Here is a 19,984-nt window from a genome sequence, read left to right as displayed (position 1 = left end):
ACTCCATTGGGATTTTGATTGGAATTGCACAGAATATATAGATCTATTTAAGAAGAACTGACTTTACCTTATAATTTTTTTGCACATCTTGTTAGTTATTTCTAGATATTTATTTTTTGTTATAAATGGTATGTCTTTTGACATTGTACTTTTAAACTGTGTATGCATAAAGAAATACAAATGATTTTTTGTATAGGAGCTATCTTACCTGCCTTTCTAAACTCTTATTCATTCTAACAATGTATTTGTAAATGCTCTTAGGTTTTCTATGTTGCAGTTATTTAATTTGTTAATAACGAAAGTATGGATTTTTCCTTTCCTCTCCTTACATCTATTATTTCATTTCCTTGTCTTCTTGCATCGCCCAGAATAATTGGTACACTTTTGAATAGAAGCAGTGATAGTAGGCATCCTTACCTTGATCTTGACTTGAAAGGAAATGCTTTAACATTCTCCCATCCAGGATAATGCTTGTAATAAGTTTTTTTTAAATTAATCTTGTCTTGTTTTTGTTGTGACAAGTACCTTTTATCAAGTTAAGAAGTTTCTGTTTCTTCTTTGTTGTTAGTTTTACATGTGAGCTTTTTTAAAAAAAAATCACAGGTATTGAATTTTAGCAAATATTAAAAAATATATTATGATCAGTTGTTTACCTTTTATCTTGATGATATGGAGAATTACGCCTAGGGGTTTTCAAATATTAAGCCACTTTGTGCTCCTGTGATAAATTCAGGTTGGTCATTTATTAGATTTTTTTAAATACATTTCTAAAATCTCTTTATTTTCATATCTGCCAGGTAACATTTGGATGCCTCTTGTTTGCTCTTTCTTTCTATTCTTTTATTCTGATTTTTATTTCTTTAATCATTAATCCATAGCTATCTTGTGTTTTGTATCTGATAATTCCAATATAGGACGTGCTTGGGAGTTTAAGCTTGCTGCTTATGTGCTGACTGCCAGTCTGTCACAGTCTTCTTTTCCTGTATGCTCGGGAGTATCTCTTTGATTGAGCTTCATCTCTGCAAATCCTGAGGACCTAAATTCAGATGCTCCTGCAGAGATGTTTGCCCAGGAACCAGGGCACAGGACAGACCTAGGAGCACTTCAGAATCTTTTTAAGGTCCAAGCTGAATATGGGAGACTCTGGCTGAGTTACCCCACCTTGGAGGGAGTCCAAGGCTAGTCTGTTGATCGCAGTGATCCATACTTTCCGAGAAGGCTACTCTGGTTGGTCCATTTGCATTCAGCTCAGAGTTCTTGTTTCAACTCCCTCTTGAACCTCCTTGCACCACTCCCCCCATCTTCCAGGATTGTTTCAAGGATCAAAAACCCCCATTATATATAAGAAACAACTTTGGAAACTATGAAAGGAATGTTCAAATATTAAGACATATTACCATATTGCCATACTTACAGATGAACCACTTTTGCAAGTCTACGTGTGTTATCAAAATCTTGTAGTCAGTAAGGGGCGAAATCAGGCCGAGAGCTTGGATTTCTGCATCCCTAAACAAAAGCATTTCTTCTAAAATGTAGTAGCCATTTCCTAGTTTATTACTTTTATCAGGTGAGATTTTATTTATTATGTTTCCATGAAGAAGAACACCAGTTGTGCTAGCTAAGTGATATTTGAGAATGTCTTAATGTAATTCCAGTGTTGATTTCTTGAAATAGCTCATTGAGTAGCATACTAACATACAATCCTCTATTTTATGTTCTGCAACTTACCATAGTCAGGTTACAGTTTACTCAACTTATATTAAAAACGTGAGTTTACCTGAATCCCTGAAAGTGAATCTCAGCAAGTGGTTTTATGGTTGTGAGTAGGGAAATGGTATTTGAGTACCAAACAGGTCTATAATGACACATGATGGGTGCTTGTCATTACGCTATTGAAATCCAATAAGCCAGACAAACCAGTGTATCACTCTGAGTTTTGTGTTGTCCTGTAACTTTTTGAAAATAAAAAAACCATCAAGTTTATCTTCAGGTAAGGATGCCTTTTTCTCTGTCATTTATCTCTTAACAGATTATTATTTGTTCCATTTAATAACCAGAGGATTTATTGTGTCTGTTATTGTTTTAAGAGAAGCTGGATAAAACTTTTAACTTTCTCTTTATAATTAAAATAAAAAACTCAAACTCAATAAACAAACACTTAGCATTTTGTCATATTATGTAATCTAATTAAGGGTTTAATGCCTTTAAGAGCCTTATACAATTTACTATGTATTTTCACATAAGTTGTCTGAAAATAAGACGGGACCAGTCTTACTGGTAGTTGCCCAGTCACACAGTTGGCAACGGTAGAGTGTCTCTTGGCAGCGGGATGTGAATAATAGAAGGAAGAAGGAAGTGAAGGGGACAGACCAAGTTTACACAGATTGACAAAAGGAGGAGAGAATCTTGTTGACATGCCTCCGAGGGCAGGATCACTAAGGATCGGGGAGCATGTCTGCTTAGTGGTGAATGTGGACGGGGCAACAACGTATGTAGGTATCGGTGATGAAGAGCTGTGCCTAGGAAAACTGCCTTTTGATTCTGAAACCATTGATTGATATTCAGTGTGGGCTCTAGGTGTTTTGTGATATAGGGTCTTTTCCAATTCTGGCTTTGTGTCTCAGGGATCACTTAATTACACTTACGGCTGAATAGGAGTGCCATTCTGCCTTGTAAAAGGAAACTGGCAATGGCCAGTGAGTTATGAACAAGCTAAATGGGAGGAGGCAAATCTTTCTTGAGTATCACTTACACATTTTTTTCCTCTTAAGGATTTAGATTTTTTGGATGATGTATTGATTCTTAGAAGAATGAGTTGGGTTGTGTTAAAGTTGTTGAAATATTTTCTCGGTTTTCTCCTTGTTGTCTTTTCACAGACAATATGAAGTAATGATAAGTGTGTCAATGGGTTTTCTTAGCCCTTCCTTTAAGCGAAGGAAGGATGTTTCAGCAAAAGCACTTACTGACAGGGAGGGCTTTACCCCCCGTCTTTCAGAAGGCAGGAAAATTAAGCTGTTATGTAGAGTGAACATTGGAGGGCCGCGCACAGCGACACCTTGTTGTTGTTATGTAACGATGGCATGAGAGGGAGTCAAAGAACGCCAAGTTCATATAACCAGACCTACCATCATTTTTGCCCAGTCAGTTCCATTGTCGAAGCATGAAAGAAATGTTTAGAACTTAATGCCATCAGATGAAGCTATTTTAATTAAAGCAGATATATGTTTGAATGTCGTTAAAATATTCACTACTTACATGTATTGATTGAAATACTGTTCTGTAATTAAGGGTAGCTTCAGTTCTGTGGGTGAGACCTCGGCCAACATCCCACTTAACTCGCAGGTAACTTCGGCCAACATCCCACTTAACTTGCAGGTAACTTCTTTAATATCCTGGTGCTGAACGAGGTGCACGAGTTTGTGGTGAGCGCCGTGCGGCGGTATCCAGAGAACGCGGCCCTGCAGATCGCCGCGCTCAGCTGCCTGGCGCTGCTCAGTAAGTAACCTCCCCGGGGGGAGTTCGGGCCGGGCCCTGCCCCGACGGCCGACACTAGGCAAGGCAACACTGTCACATGTAGAGGAGGACCCGTAAATGCCTTTCTGTCCTAGTGTAATTCATTTTCCAGCAGAGGATACTTTCAAGGGAACCAACATTTCCCAGCTTTATGTATCAGTAAATACATCTTGGGTTTGTCTCTGTTACGGGGCAGGCCCCCTCTGGGTGTGACTCTGTTACGGGGCAGGCCCCCTCTGGGTGTGACTCTGTTACGGGGCAGGCCCCCTCTGGGTGTGACTTTGTTACGGGGCAGGCCCCCTCTGGGTGTGACTCTGTTACGGGGCAGGCCCCCTCTGGGTGTGACTTTGTTATGGGGCAGGCCCCCTCTGGGTGTGACTTTGTTACGGGGCAGGCCCCCTCTGGTTGTGACTTTGTTATGGGGCAGGCCCCCTCGCTCAGCCTCCCCTGGTCCCTTAGTCCAGTGCGATACCCTCTTGGGCGCTGGACCGTTTAGCTGATGGGGCAGCGTTCTTAGGAGGTATGTAACATATTCAGAGGTCTTTGCAATTAATCAGGGCCCGTACTAAAGAATACATCACTCTGTTAATTTCGTTTCAAAATATGGATTTAGGGTTGGTCATTCAAACCATAAGACATGTATTTATGTTTTTTCAAGCTGAGACCATTTTCTTAAATCAAGACTTAGAGGAAAAGTCCGGGAATCAGAATGAGGAGGAAGAAGAGAAGTTGTTTTGGCTGGAAGCCTGTTACAAAGGCTTGACGTGGCACAGAAAGAACAAGCACGTGCAGGTGGGGCTCCTGCATAAATATTCTGCGTATTCAGAATTGCTCGTTCAGTGATCAATGTTTTGACAAGTTGTTGTTTTTTTTTCTCTTCACCTAATCCAGGAGGCTGCATGCTGGGCCCTAAACAATCTCCTTATGTACCAGAACAGTTTGCATGAGAAGATTGGAGATGAAGATGGCCAGTTAGTTGATTTGATTTTATATGATAGAAAATTTTAGTTCTATTTTTAATCAATCCGTATAAAATGTCATAAGTGCAAGCTTTGTTGTTAGAAATATTTTTGATAAAGGCATTTATGTTTTAAGTCCTGCCACAGAATGGCAGTGGATATATACTATTTTAATCCCATTGCCTTCAGCAGTTAGTAAAAGTTTGTGTGTTTGAGAGTTACTGCTGAGACGCTGGGAATGAAGAGTCATTCAGTAAGCTATGAATCATCAAGGAAGAACCTTCCAGTTTTATGGCTGTTCATTTAAAAATGCCATAAGAAATAATCTCAGGTGATAGAAATCACAGAGCCACCTGTGAGCTGCAGTGACTAACCAGCAGGTTGTCAGTGTCAGGAATTAAATGTGGTTAGAAGCCTCCTACAGTGATTTTCTACTTGCTGTTGCAGTGTTGACCTGTCTTCTCTTGAGAGCGTTATTTGTAGCTGACAGTTCTTGAGGAGGCTTTCTCTGGGAATACTGTTCAGGCATCATAAGACCAGCCCTCTTTCCAAAGATACAAACTGCAAACAGGAGATCTGTGTATATCAGATTTGTATCAGGGCCACAGCCATGTCTTCTGGCAACTGATTACGTTTATGGTGTTTGCTTTCAGTATGCTCCAGATTTTAAAACTTGAATGACTTATCTTGGAAACTTAAATAGTAATAGTCTACTATTCAAATATTCTAATATTCTAAATTCTAATATTCAAATCTTGGCAGCCTGTTTGCATAGTGATCCACTGCCAATCAGAAGAGAATTAATAACACATATGCTATTTAATTAAACATCTCCATTTTGAAAGGAAACAGTAATCCTGGTTCACTTTGAACAATCTTTTCAAGGGGTCAGGGTAAGGTGGGCTCATGCTGCAGTTATAAATTTCACTTCATAGCACACTCATTCCTCAATCGCCATAGGAATCTTTAAAATAAATACATTATTAAAAGAAAATATATCTATGCTCTGCCTTTAAAAAACTCACACTGCTTCTTTACAATTTTGTATTTTTTCTTTCTTGCTTCCATTATATTTTTTTCTCATTTTTATCTTTTTGAACTCTAACCACCTCTTCATAGATTTGCTAACTTTTCCCCCCCTCTACTGCTTATCAACTTAGAAGAAACAGAAATACTAATTTATTAGCATTTAATAGATTTAAATCTAATTTTAAAATATAAAACTGTTTAACCATAATTCACTCTTATAAGTGGAGGTGATATAAAATGTTTATATGTCCCTATTTTTTTGTTAGAGAGATTAGACAATGATACGTGGGTATTTGAGATAATTATTGAAAAGACTGTTTATTAACACTGTGGTGGAATTTGTGCCAGGTTCCCAGCCCACAGGGAGGTCATGCTGTCCATGCTGATGCATTCTTCATCAAAGGAAGTCTTTCGGGCATCTGCAAATGCTCTGTCGACTCTCTTAGAACAAAACGGTAAGGGGTGCTCCATGTTTTTTAATAAATGTAAACACATTTTGTGTGTCTTTTTAAAAATATGTCGTTATTGATTTCAGAGAAGAAGGGAGAGGCGGCGAGAGAGAGATAGGAAACATCACTGATGAGAGAGTCATTGGCTGGCTGCCCCCTGCACGCCCCCTCCTAGGGATCGGGCCGGCAACCCCAGCATGTGCCTTGACTGGGAATCGAACTTCGATCTCCAGGATCCTAGATCGATGCTCAACTGCTGAGCCATGCTGGCCAGGCCACATTTTATGTTTTAAAAAGTAGAAAACAATACATTGTAAAATATGTATTATGTATATGTATCTGAGATATATATGTATATATATATATAAATATGAATATATGTATATATAACATATATAGGTAAAAATATGAAGAAAATAAGCATTTTGATGTGTTTCTTCTAGACTTCTGTGTATGTACTTTCACATGATGTATATAATATATTCCCTATTTTTTTTTGCAGAAATAGGACCATATACTCTTTTATAAACAAAATTTACATTTTTTGTGTTGATAAATATAAATTCTTACATTATCATTTTTAATGGCTGTGTAGTTTTCCAATGTATGCCTATATTCTATTTTATGAACCAATTTCTTTGTTGATGGACTTTTAGCTTGTGTCCAGTGGGATTTTTTTTTGGTACCTAGAATATACGCCAAATGGTCAGTCTTTTTATTTTGCTTTACACACTGTTCCTGTTATTTTCTTATGAGATCTTTTTAGAAATGCAATGGGTAAAGAGATATTTGTCATTTTAAAAATTCATCATTTTAAAATTGTCCGTTATAAATATTTTTTAAAAAATAGTTCTTCTCATGTTAAGTCATATAGCTTTGTATTATTAGGGAGATTTAAATGGCTGTTCTAGCTTTGGAAAGACTCTTCAGGTTTAAAAATGTGACTCAGGCTGTTGAGGTTTCAGCCTTCACAACAGGAAATGCTGTCAGAAAATCTTGGGAGAAAACTCATTATAAAGGCATTGGGACTTGAGAGCTCTTGCAAGATATTTTTGGAGAAAGAAAAAGAGAAAAAATATTGAAAATCTGATACAGGGACCAGTGTAGTATAGAACCTGGGGAGAGGGAAAGGAATCAAAGCACCTCATGCATATTTTCTCATGCTGTTATGTAAGTCAAATCAGGAGGAAAAGCATTCCCTCTTCCATGTCTTCCTTTCTCGCTCCACCTCTCAGATGGCACTTTAGTAAAAGGCTTGGGCTGGCAGGAGCCCTTAGAGACAGACAGGGGATGCCCTTGGGGATAATGAATTAGAGCAGGAGTGGAAAGAAAGGACATTGCTCTTCTCGAAACCCATCTTCTACTGTACAGAAGCTGGGTAGGGATCTCACTCCTGAAAATGAGGACCCCACTTGACTATCATTCTGTGGGGCACCTAAGAGAGGAGAACAATCTTTACCATGTACAAACATTGCATGGGTGCTGTAATTCTTAACCACCTGGAAATCGTCTTTGATATGCCAACAAAACAGCCACGATTTTGTGAGATTTGGGCTGCTGCTTATTATGGTATCCGAAGATCAGTTACATTTGAAGTCAACCTTGATATCTTTGTTCGGAGCCAGTTCTCTGCTCTTCCTGGTTCCTTATTTCTTTGCTCTTGGCCACCTGCCAGGTAAACTGTTCTCAGATCTTTGTTTTGTCCTTGGAGTTCTGCCTTAGGAAAGTATTAAGACATTGAGCGGCTCATTTACCAACCTTCCTCAGCAACTTCTCCTTGAAAGACACTTGAGAACATTGGGTGTGCAGGGCTGGCTATGGTTTTCTAGAAAAAGGACAGAAGAATTGGGTTCTGCCATGGTGGTTCCAAGGCAAGGGATCAAGCATCATGTGTGACATTTTTTTTCATTTAATTAATCAATTTTTTCAGTTAGTATTTATTGAGCTCCTGCTATATTCTGCACAATATCTTAGGCACTTGAGATAAATCAATTTGATAGAAATCCCAAGCTCATGGAGCTTAAATTCTAGTGGGGAAGATAGATAATAAGACTAAATAAAAATACCTGATATGTCACATAGTTAAGAAAAAAATGAAGCAATTTTTTTTGGAGGATATGTGTTAGGGGTCAGAGGAGATAAAATTGTGACTAGGCAGCCATGAAAGGAGGTGACTATTGAAGTAAAGACCTCAAGGAAGTTAGTTGCACATTGTTCCTGGCCTTTTAAAGCAGATAATTTATCACTAAAATGGAATCGATGAGGTCAAAAGTATTATGTAGATAGTTGGTAAATGAGATAAAATGTGTAGAATGTTCTGTAAATTATGAAGGGACTCTAATGATGTAAGTTCTTCTCCCAGGCCTAGTGTTTCATTAAATGTCTAAGTCTCAAATTGGGTTAATGTCCAGGACAGTGGTTCTTAAAGTGTGGTTTCTGGACCAGGAACATTTCCTGAACTTGTTAAAAACGTAAACTCTAGAGCCCCATATAAACCTACTGAAATCATAAATCCTGGAGTTGAGATCCAGTCAATCTATGTTTTAACAACCTCGCAGGTAATCCTGAGGCACACTTAACATGTGAGAACTGCTTGTCTAGAATAACATCTGTATTTTAAAGTATCTCTATGGTTAGAATTTAACTACATTAGGAGGGGTTATTCAAACTTCTGATGTAATCAAGTAAAATAACCAATTTCCTATCACATTTTAATGTGTGATATTCTAGGTGTCTTTAAAAGGTATTATTTCCCCCCCAAATTTTGTCAGTAATTTAGATTGTGTATATCACTTCCACTTATTTCTGAGTTTTTCTTCTTTTTTTCCTTTCCCAATTTGAGATTAATAACTCATTTTTCAGAGTAGTACTTAAGTTAAAACTTTGTAAGTTTTATTTTCTACTGCTTTTAAAGCATTGAATTATACTGAATAATGTTGGAATTGATATCTATATAGAGAGGTTTCAAAACAATTGATATTTATACAGGGACTTTAAGACATTGGACTTGTATTTAGCAAAGAAAGTTTATTATTAGAGGAAAATTTTCTGTAGTTATTGTTGGGATATGGTTATTTTTCTACATAGAATGTAAAATTCATTGTAAAGCATATCTATATGTTTCTTAAGCCTTGGTATTACTTTGTGAAAATACGTAATTATTTATAGTCTATATCAGGGTTTTCCATTCCTTTGCACGTGAAGGCATACATAGAAATGAAAATGTTTGTACAGTCCACTAGGGTAAATGGAGAAGGCAGCTGAAGGCTGAAGGCAACCCAGCCTGGCCCCAGTCCCTGGCCCCACCTCATAGTCCCCCAGTGGCTGAGAGGATGGTCCATATCTACGCCTGTAACCCATTCCCAGATATCTATTGTGTAGTGTACCTAGTGATTCTTAGCTCTATATAAGCACAGTTATTTCATGAAATTGTTTTAAATATTAGAATGAAATGTAACTTTCATTCTTATTTTGGAGGGCATTATTTTAAAACATTATTCCGCAAAAGCAGTATTTTCACATGGACTAGGATTTAGTGATTGCATTGCTACCAGTCTACTCTGTGAATAAAACTTTTAAAATGAAAACCTCAACAAATGAGTCATAAATGAAAAACAATTAGAAATGGTATATATTATAAATAAACATTAATGGTCTTTAAGTTGTCAGTGAAATATAATTTACATACGTACTTGTATATACTCTCCTAGGAATTTGGACTGTCTTAGCATTCTGTGTCTTATTGCAATGTGCATTCATTTCTATAGGTAACATTAAAAAAATCTTGTAGTTAATTTCAGAAAAATCCTGTTGTCAAAAGGCCTCTACCTGAACGTGCTGGAGTTAATGCAGAAGCACCTACACTCTCCTGAGGTGGCTGAAAGTGGCTGCAAAATGCTGAATCATCTTTTCGAAGGAAGGTAATAGAGACCCATAACCTTATGCAGAATATATAACATTGCACCAGGTAGAATATCAATATTTCAGCCATATTTCTAAGAGTGAAAAGGAAAACAAGGCCTTTGAAAATGGAAACGTGTGATTTAACCCCATTTCTTGATACCCCAGACTTATTTTATCTGAACATTGAAAGGGACGAGTGAGGTTGTAGAAATACTTGAAGTCTGCATTTGCACTTCATGTTTGGTGTTGACTGCGTTTTTAAAAGTGGTGATTATATGGCGCAGAACCTTAAATAGTTTTTCAAGTGATTGTGTGTGAAAGGCATAAAAGTTCAGATCAGGACATGGCTTCTAACTGTTGCTTTTTCAAAACTAAAATTTATGGTTTTCCCTTCAGTTGAATGAACTGTCTTCTCTTCCTGTATATTCCTTAGCTGGGAAAACTTTATATGCACAGCTAGAAAGTTTGGAGATGTTAAGATGGCATGGCTGGGTAGGGGCACAGCAGAGACCAGACCCGGGGGTGGGGGATAGGGCTCCAGGATGTGCTCAGTGCCTTTTTAATGCCAAAGAATATGAGGGCATGTTGTCATAGTCTGAGTAAATTTCAAAAAATAAATAGGCTATATAGAAAGCTGCCATGCAGAAAAGAAAAGCTAAACGGCACAGATGTTTGCAATAAAAACCTATTTTGTGTCCTGGCTTTCCCACTAATTTGAGCCAACTGTTTCAATCTCCGAACCTCAGGTGCCTCATTGGTAAAGAGGGATGATAATAGCCGCATAAATTGTAAGTTTATAATGTAAGAATTAAATGAATTAAATTTTAAAATGGGATCAGGATAATCCCTGGTGGAATGAACACTCAATAAATCATAGCTATTATTATTAATACTGCTATTAAATATGAATAAAGGAAATGCGTATAGTGTGAGGAATTGTGTGTAGCACATCTATAGACTTATAAGGAATGGGGTTTCTTTGTTTCCATCATCAGTCCAGCTAATCTATTTATGTCTCTGTATGTCATATCTTTGAGTTGTGTTTCTCTTATTTAAATGTTGCTCTGGAACATCTGAATGAAGCTTATCTTAAATGGTGATTTTTATGGTCCTGGAAGTGTGTAAATCTTTATAAATGAGGCAAAAACACAGTGGAGTAAGCAACAGTTTAAGATCCTGTAGATTCTGGGAAATTCATGTTTCTGGCTATTTTCTCACATGTAACCTGTATACAGTGTCAGTCCTGGGATTCAGTTAATTATGACAACATGCCTGCCACTGAAAACCCGTTGCCTAGTTGGGGAGACTGATGCGTCAACAGATGATCACACTACAGTGATGATGCAAGGCAGTGATGTGCAAGAGGCATAGCGGTAGGGACCCAGCTGGGTTTACCAAAGGGGAGAAGGTACGAAGAGGGGATGTGTTCAAAACTGGAACTTTGAGGTGGAAAAGAAAGACTGTATCTCAATGACCATGGAACCGTGCAAAGCCAGGGCGTGGTTCCTACTGAATATTCCTCGGCCATAAAAATGAAATCATCTGTAGCAGCATGGATGGACCTAGAGAGTATTATGCTAAGTGAAATAAGACAGCCCGAGAAAGACAAGTACCATGTAATTTCACTTATATGTGGAATATAAAGAACAAGATTAACAACAAGCAAAACAGAAGCAGACTCATAGATACAGAGAACAGCCTGATGATTAGCAGAGGGGAGGGGAGTTGGGGGGACTGGGTGAAAAGGTGAAAGGATTGAGTTGTTACAGAGTAGTCATGGGACGTAAAGTACAGCCTAGGGAATATAGTCAATAATATTGTGATCGCTATGTATGGGGCCAGGTGGGTATTTGAAATATCGGGGGAACCACTTTGTAAAGTACTTGATTACTAATACAAAATAATACTGAATATAAACTGTAATTGAAAATGAGAAAAATGAAATTAAGAAGGAATAGCTAAAACATCTTAAGGAATCAAGACTTTAATGAGAATAAAACTAATGAGAGGACTGTGTAGGAAGTCCGGTGCTGCTGTTCCGGAAGAGGCGGGTGGTGTGATGTAAAGAGCCCTTGCCTTGGGGCCAGGGGAGTTTACCTTCCAGCCCTGTCTCTGTCACCTTCTAGGGATAGGATCTTGATATTTAACTTCTGTCAGCCTAAGTTCTTCATCTGGGAAATGGGCATAAGAACATCTACTTTACATCGTTGTTGCCGGCAACCCATGTGGAGACCATATGGAAGTTGTTAGTGTTTGCAACAAAATAAAAGAATTCCCAGGTTACTGTGAATTCATCTTCCTTAGGTTAAAGTTTAATTAAAGAATAATTAAAGTTATATTATTGAGTTCAAATGCATTTTCCTATAGCCTGTTCTGGTGAAATATATTGGTTCTGTTTGCATGCCTTTGTTTCAAATTGGTGCTGGTACAATGATACCAGTTTGCATTTTTAATCGGCGTTTCAATATTGTATCTCTAGTAACACTTCCCTGGATATAATGGCAGCAGTGGCCCCCAAAATAATAACAGTTATGAGAAGTCATGAGACGTCATCAGCAGTGCAACTGGAGGCACTTCGAGCTATTTTACATTTTATGGTTCCAGGTGAGTTACATAATCGATTGTGGGAAGAGAGAGCAATTTAAATGGATTTTTGACCTTTCACAAGTATTAACTTTTCTAGGCAAAAATTAAAGGACCATTTTCTGCTGAACAAATGCAAATCTTTCCACTAATCCACAAATAAAGGAAAGCGATGTGGAACAGATTAATTTATAAGGAAATTTAATAAGAAAGTTCAATAATTTATTTACACAAGAAATAATTACATTGTAAATCGTGGAGCTTCATTTCCAAGGAGAGTATCCGTCTCTATTAATTCCTTCCTATTTCTGTTGGCATCACTGAGTCCAAGTTATTTTTGTTTTGTTTTTGTCTGAACTATAAAAATAGCTAACTAATTTTCACACTCCTTCTCTTGGCTGTTTTTAGACCTTTTACTCTGTTGTTGAATTAATCTTTCTCAAATATAACCCTGCGGCTTTTACTCATTAACCCGAATAGCTTCCATCTCCCCGCCTCTACCTCCTACTTACATCTGTTGTGACCTGTTTGTCCTTCAGAGTCCATTCTAAACATCCGCTCCTCCATTCATTTCAACACATACTTATTAAATGCCTCATGTTCTAAACATAGCGATGGCTACAAAGATATGAAGATCAGTGAAAAGAAAAAGCAAGCATGATCGTACTATTTTAGGAACTCGGAGGTAGATGGATATGTAAATAATTAATTTTCAGACAGTATGAGAGGAGCTGTTACAGATGTTTGTATAAAGGCGATGATAACACTGATGGAGGCATGAAGAATTTATTCAAAGGGGCAGGTCAGACACTGTGACACTGAGGTTGAAGGGTGAGCAGGGCCGGCCTGGTAGAAAGGTCGGGAAGGACATTTCCAGCAGGAGAAGGTGCACGTGGCCTGTGGGGAGTGAAGCGTGGAGGGGGGAGAGCAGGGCCTGGGGGTGATCGGGGAGGACAGGCAGAAGCCTGAAGCTCAGGGCCTTGACTGCAGCACCCAGAGACTTGTGCTTTATTAATGGAAGTCCATTCAGATTTCCTAAAGGTATTTAAAACTTGCAGTGTCAGGACCAGATCTGCAGTTTATAACAAGAGCACTGTGGTGTGGAGGACAAGTGGCAGGGGAGAGCCTGATTACAGGGATACTGGGTCGGAGCGATGCTAGTCGGGGAGACGTGGTGGGGGCCCAGCAGTGGGGGAAGGGATGGAAGCATAGGAGATACATTTGACATGACCCTCTAATTATCCGTACTGTATCGGGGATATTACTGTTTTTGGTTCCCTAAAGTTGCCAATTTTTTTGAAGCCCGTTTTTTTTCCCTTGTAAAATGAAATCCCTCTAAACCTACCATTATCTGCTATCATACAGGTATTTTATATTTCTCAGTATAAGAGTATATCAGTAATAGAGTATAAATATTTCCTAGGACAGGGCTTTATTTTTAATCTCCTGGTACCTTTGCTAAAAATAGCTATTCAATAAATATGTTTTGAACTGAATCATAGTGTTCCATTCATAGTTGTCAGTCAACTTTTGAGATATAATTTAACAGATAACTTTCCTCAAAAATATTACTGAGTTGTTTTTTAAAATTTTCTCTTTGTAGAGTGCAAAAATCAGAAGAGAACGAAACCCTTTTGATGATCCTTAAAGGTGTCGGCCCTATCTTTTTGGAGGTGGATTTGAATTTTAAAGATAATCAAAAGATATGTAGAATCGGATCTGTTAGTTAATAAAAATCATACTCTTTTAGGTCAAAAACAAGTTTCAAATACAATTTTTCTTTTACTGTTCTTAGCTTGACTGTGAAGCAACATTGATAGTCAGGAATCATTTAGACCTATTAAATGGCCTTTTTAAATGATGAATTAAATTATTTTTTTTTACAATGATATTTAGGTGTATTAAACTGGGCCCTTGAAACTAATTTTATAACTTTAGGATTATATTTTATGTGTGAAAATATATATTAATAGACACATTATGTATATCAACATATAAATACATTTCTCTGTTAGGTAAAGAGTTAATCATCTACTTTACTCTGTGCTGCTATGTCATACTGACACTGTGTCACGCCCTGCCACACCGTACTTACGGTCCCATATGTCCCTGACCATACCATTCTGTATATCAGTTAGTAACTGTGGTGTCAGCACCCCAGGTAAGTGGAGGTACTTTTAAGGTATCTGGATGTACATGTACTTGTTTATTAACTAGACCATATTCCTATTTCCTTAATTGTAACAAAGACATTCATTACAGCAAACTTGTATAATTCAGCATCCAATTTACTACCACATTTTGCCTCTGGTGTTATGGCTCTTAAGTTTCTTTCAATCTAGTACTGCTGAATTCCTCCCGTTTTATACCAATAACTTATTGAAGTGATTGGGCCAGTTGCTTTAAAAATATAATCAAGACCAAGTTATTTTAATGAAACATCATTTGGCTCATTCTTTTTTTTTTTTTTTAATTATTGTTTAAAATATTACAGACGTCCCTTTTTCTCCCCAAAGACCCATTCCACCCCGTTCCTTCCCACTCCCCAGTCCCTCTCCCCACCATTGTCCGTGTCCTTGGCTTGTGCATATCTGCATATAAATTCTTTGGTTACTCTCTCCCCCTCCACCCACCCGCCCTCCTCCATCCCTCTGACATTCGTCAGTCTCATCTATGCTTCCATGTCATTGAATCTACTCTGTTCATCAGTTTATTAAGTTCTTTAGATTCCACGTATAAGCGAGATCATGTGATATTTTTCTTTCGCTGCCTGGCTTATTTCACTCAGCATAATATTATCCAGGTCCATCCATACTGTCCCCAAGGGTACGAGATCCTTCTTCTTTACAGCTGCGTAGTATTCCATGGTGTTAATGTCCCACAGCTTTTTTATCCACTCAGCTACTGATGGGCACTTTGGCTCATTCTTTCTTTTTTTCTTTTATTTTTTTAAATATATCTTTATTGATTTCAGAGAGAGGAAGGGAGAGGGAGAGAGAGAGATAGAAACATCAATGATGAGAGAGTCATTGATCGAGCCCGCAACCCGGGCATGTGCCCTGACCGGGAATCGAACCCTGATCGCCTGGATCCTAGGTCGACGCTTAACCACTGAGACACGCCCGGCTGAGCTGGCTCATCCTTTCTTAACTCCTGTTAGTTCTAGTGGAAATAATCTGAAATTCTTTAAGAAGGGACATAAGCTGGAAAGTGCATCAAAGAAAGTGGTTGGGATAAAACCACATCCATAAGGACAGTAAGAGGGACTGAATCTTGAGAAGAGATGACTCAGGAGGATACAAAAACTATATTAAAATCCCCTCATTTATAGCTAGTAACAATAATACCTAACAACATGAAGCACTTAAAGTGTGTCAGCTATTATTGGAAGTGCTTTATGTATATTAATTTTTTAAATTCTTGCAGCAGCCCATAAAGCAGTCACTCCTTTTTGTTGTTACCATTTTACAGATGATAAAACTGAGTCATAAGATGCAGAGATCTTAAGGTCATTTATATAATGGAGCCAGATAGTCAACCTATGCAACCTAACCCCAGAGTAGGTGCTTTTAAGTTCACATTTGTGCAACAAAAGTGTATTGAATAGCAGTTCTCTCTAAAGCACTTTGCTTGAAACCCTTAGAGACCTGAAAATGGTTAAGTTATGGATTCTGCTCTCATTAAGTTTGCTGTTCATACAATTTAAATGGCTATTATGTGCAAAGGAAATTATATCCATTTTGAATAGTAGAACCCCAAGTGATGTAACAACAACCAGAGATGAAATGTATGGAAACGTTCATTTGGTCTTTATATAAGAAAGATGTTTAATAAGACTTGCTCCATGGGGCATGAGGTTTTTATTACTCAACAGGCCTGATTTTTCTGGTCACATCTGCCTGTGATATAGTGGGCAGCCTCAGAAATTAATGTGGTCTTGGTCACTGAAAATGAGACACAGAGTTTAAGTGACCTGCCCAAGGTCATAGAGCTTATAGTGAATGTCAGAACCTGTTTGAATAAATTTTAAAATGAGGACTGCTTTTTTAAAAAATTGTTACACTATTACAGATGTCTCCCATCCCCTCTACCCTTTACTTCCCTCCATCCAGAACCAGCCCCCACTGGCCTTCACCAAATTGTCGTCTGTGTCCATGGGTTATGTATATATGCATATATGTTTTTGATTAATCTCTTCTAGTCCCTCTGCCCCCTTCCCTCTGAGATCTGTCAGTCTGTTCCATGCATCCATGCCTCTGGTCCTATTTTGTTCAGTTTTTGTTTTTTTCCATTAGTTTCCACATATAACTAAGATCGTATGTATTTAAGTACCAAGGAAATAAAGAAGCAGTAGTCATATTGCTAGAAGAACTATGATGCTGGGAGGACAAATAATGTGGATGGGTTGTTAAAACGAATAAACTGAATTAAGTCAAAATGTATCTGCTTGGCAATGTGTAGACAGCACCTTAATAAGACAATAGCAAAAAAAAAAAAAAAAAAAAAAAAGATTACTGAAGATTCCAGGAGTCTGGGAATGCAGCCTGGCTTGTTCACTGTGGGTTCCCTGCATGGAGGAAGATTGCCTGAGACATAGTTACTAGCTGATAGCTGACATTCATATTCTGGTTAAAAAATGAAAAGCTACCTACAGCCAATTTATAGTTTGTGTTAACACAAATTTTAAAGAGAAAGATTATAAGTAGTTGTTTATTAATAAGTATTTTTATAGTCTCTGGTTTTGAAAACATCATTCATTCATAGTAACTTTACTTCATATTTTATTGTATAACCAGTTTTTTAGCTTCCATTTTTCCCCCAACAGTTTTGGGATATTTCAGCTACAAAGTAGCCTAATAAGGCATATGTTTCCTTTAAATAACAATACTGTTATACAGCCTTAGCGGATTTTTCAGAAAACAATATGCTCTTTCCTAGCATAATACTAAAAATGCAAATCTTTTTTCTTTTTCCTATGATCCAGCTGCTCTTTTATGCCTACATTTTATATCTGACCTTTTTTTTCGTTGTAGTCCAAATAACTTTGAGGTTTTCTCAAGTTGTCCATTGTTGCACAGAAATCTTCTAGCTCTTTGTATGAGTACAGCCTACTCATACACAAAAGAGATTGTTAGCGACAGGAAATTCCTCCACCAAAATAACTTCTTGCTCCTTAAAATTCAGCAAACATCTGCACTCACTGTATTTATTTTATATTCAGTGGTGCACTATTTTTATAAATTCCTAAGCTAGGCTAGGGGTTTTTCCTTTGGTAAGAAACCATGTATTAGAAAGAAGTACATGTATATTGTTGGGTTAACTATGATCCTTCCTAACAAGTGACAATGTGTTCAGCTTAAATCTTTATGAGAAAAGTATGTCTCCATGTATGTATTTATTTTGCATTTAGGCATGCCAGAAGAATTCACAGAAGATACTGAATATCAGCACAAGCTACATATGGTTACAAAACAGTGTTTCAGGAATGATATTCACAAACTGGTCCTAGCGTCTTTGAAGAGGGTATGTACAATATAGGTTTTCTGCCTTTATACTGTTAAGTGGAATATGAGATTTGCAGAAATAGGGGGCATTTTTAGTATAAGTTTTCTGTCTCCTGTTTACTCTGATAGTAGGAGGTTATGTGGTTTCAGAAGGTATGTGGTAAGATGACAATAGGGATGTAGGGGTGCCATTCCCGCTGGGATAAGTATACTATTAACTACAACTATCAACTGTGAGTGTCCTGTCAGCTCCTGGCTTGAAGGGGTTAATTTGAATGCTAGTATCATAAAGACACTCACGTTTGCCCAGCCGGAGAGGGAACTGAGGAGCTAGGCCTGTAGCTGAGCCTCAGGAGCTGTGTCGGGAGCCGTGGCTGCTGTTTTCTCTGTCTCCTTCCAACTGCTGCTTTTTCTTTTCTGGTCCTATTTCGAGATTTTCAGCCCATAAAGACACACGCAGTACAACTTGAAAGTCTTCCCTGATGGCCTTGGCTTGGTTTCGTTGCTCACCTCAGAGATAACCTCTGAAGTGGTTCCTTGTGCATTGTCTCTTCTCATTTTTAGGTAGTTCCGTATCTATGCATATTTGTGAAAATATATTATAATTAATACAATCAGTAAATCATACTAAGTATGAAAAGAGGGGAAGAGAGAAATTATGTTTATATTGTTCAAGACAAAGGTATTGACGGTGTTAAGATGGTTTGGAAGTTTAACATAATATAAATTGGGTCTTTATAAAAGATCTAAGAGTAAAGACGTAAAGGTTAATTAGGGTTAATGTTTTTATGAAAGGAAGAGGGCAATCAAGGTCATTAATGGAACTGAGTCCATGTGATTTAATATACCTTGAAAAATGTCATGAATTAATTAGAATATAGCCTGCAGAGAGATCTTTACAAATTCAATTTCAGCTGAACTTGATCATGTAATTGTCTATGATATATAGGAGACATTTGTACTCAAACCTTAATATGATTCTTGAATATAGCAATATAATAGGTTGGATTTGATTCTAGGAATATTTGATAAAAATAAGTGTGTGGAAGGAACTGTGTTAGGCACTGAGAAGACAGAAGTGAATACGTTTTGTACCCTGTGTCATGGATCCCATAATCTAGCTAGGGGGATTAAGGCATGCATGAAGCCAGTTCTATGTTAGCATTTGTGAGCTATTCTAGCATCATGAACAGTACTCTAGGAACATAGAGAGGGCAGCAGTTAATTGCATTCATGGTGTGTGTCTGTGAGGAGCAAGAGGTACCAGAAAAGCCTTAAGATAGCTCTGATTCTACTTAGCCCATGTTTTCTAAAGTTACTGAATGTGAGTGTGATATAGCTGAGTTGGGAGTCAAGAGACCCAGCTCTGCCAGTAATACCGTGAGAACAAGAAAATTAGTCAGCTCCCAGGTTTTATTTATTTATTTATTATTTATTTATTTATTTATTTATTTATTTAGATTATATAATCCCAAAATAAGTGGTTGAGAAATCTTTCCACACTCTTATTTTCCATGCCAACATCTGAATAATGACACACAGCATCTCACTAAACAGTGAGTGTCATTCGGGGCTGGGGAGTTAAGGTCATGGGTAAATAGAAGTGACTTTTTCTTAAAAACAAACAAACATACCCCTGTGTTATTCCCCTGATCCTTCACCACGGTTAATAAAAATGCTCTAAAAGATAAATGTAAATATTTCTTTAGCTCTAAAATTCTGTGATTGCACTCTGAATAAAAGTTACAAACATCACAGGCTTGTCTGTGATATAGGTGACTCATTTGTACTCAGACAATATGATTCTTGAATATAGCAATATAATAGTTTCAGTTTGATTCTGGGAATATTTGTTGAAACTAAGCATGTGGAAGGAACTGTGTTAGGCACTGAATTCCATGTTCATATTACATATCTCCCAGGTAATTCATTGCATCTGCAAATACTACAGAGACAATGAAATCAATTATCATAAAAAAAAGTCTGTTCTTGGGGAGCAGAATTCCAAATAAGGTAAAACCCAAGTTCAACTATGATTTACAAA

General features: G+C 37.6%; 1 protein-coding gene across 1 annotated transcript in view; it reads left to right on the top strand.

The window, feature by feature from the left end:
- The window catches only part of LRRK2 (leucine rich repeat kinase 2), a 115,742-nt gene that overhangs the window by 17,737 nt on the left and 78,021 nt on the right, over positions 1 to 19,984 (top strand). The window contains exons 8-14 of the mRNA XM_087814726.1: positions 3,376 to 3,495; positions 4,172 to 4,305; positions 4,405 to 4,484; positions 5,850 to 5,956; positions 9,741 to 9,870; positions 12,333 to 12,457; positions 17,847 to 17,959. Coding sequence (XP_087670852.1) covers positions 3,376 to 3,495; positions 4,172 to 4,305; positions 4,405 to 4,484; positions 5,850 to 5,956; positions 9,741 to 9,870; positions 12,333 to 12,457; positions 17,847 to 17,959 — 809 coding nt within the window. The remainder of the gene's footprint in view (positions 1 to 3,375; positions 3,496 to 4,171; positions 4,306 to 4,404; positions 4,485 to 5,849; positions 5,957 to 9,740; positions 9,871 to 12,332; positions 12,458 to 17,846; positions 17,960 to 19,984) is intronic.

This window comes from Miniopterus natalensis, chromosome 2 (assembly GCF_054644295.1).
Source record: "Miniopterus natalensis isolate mMinNat1 chromosome 2, mMinNat1.hap1, whole genome shotgun sequence".
Taxonomy (NCBI): Eukaryota; Metazoa; Chordata; class Mammalia; order Chiroptera; family Miniopteridae; genus Miniopterus; species Miniopterus natalensis.
This window is presented reverse-complemented; position numbering and strand designations above follow the sequence as displayed.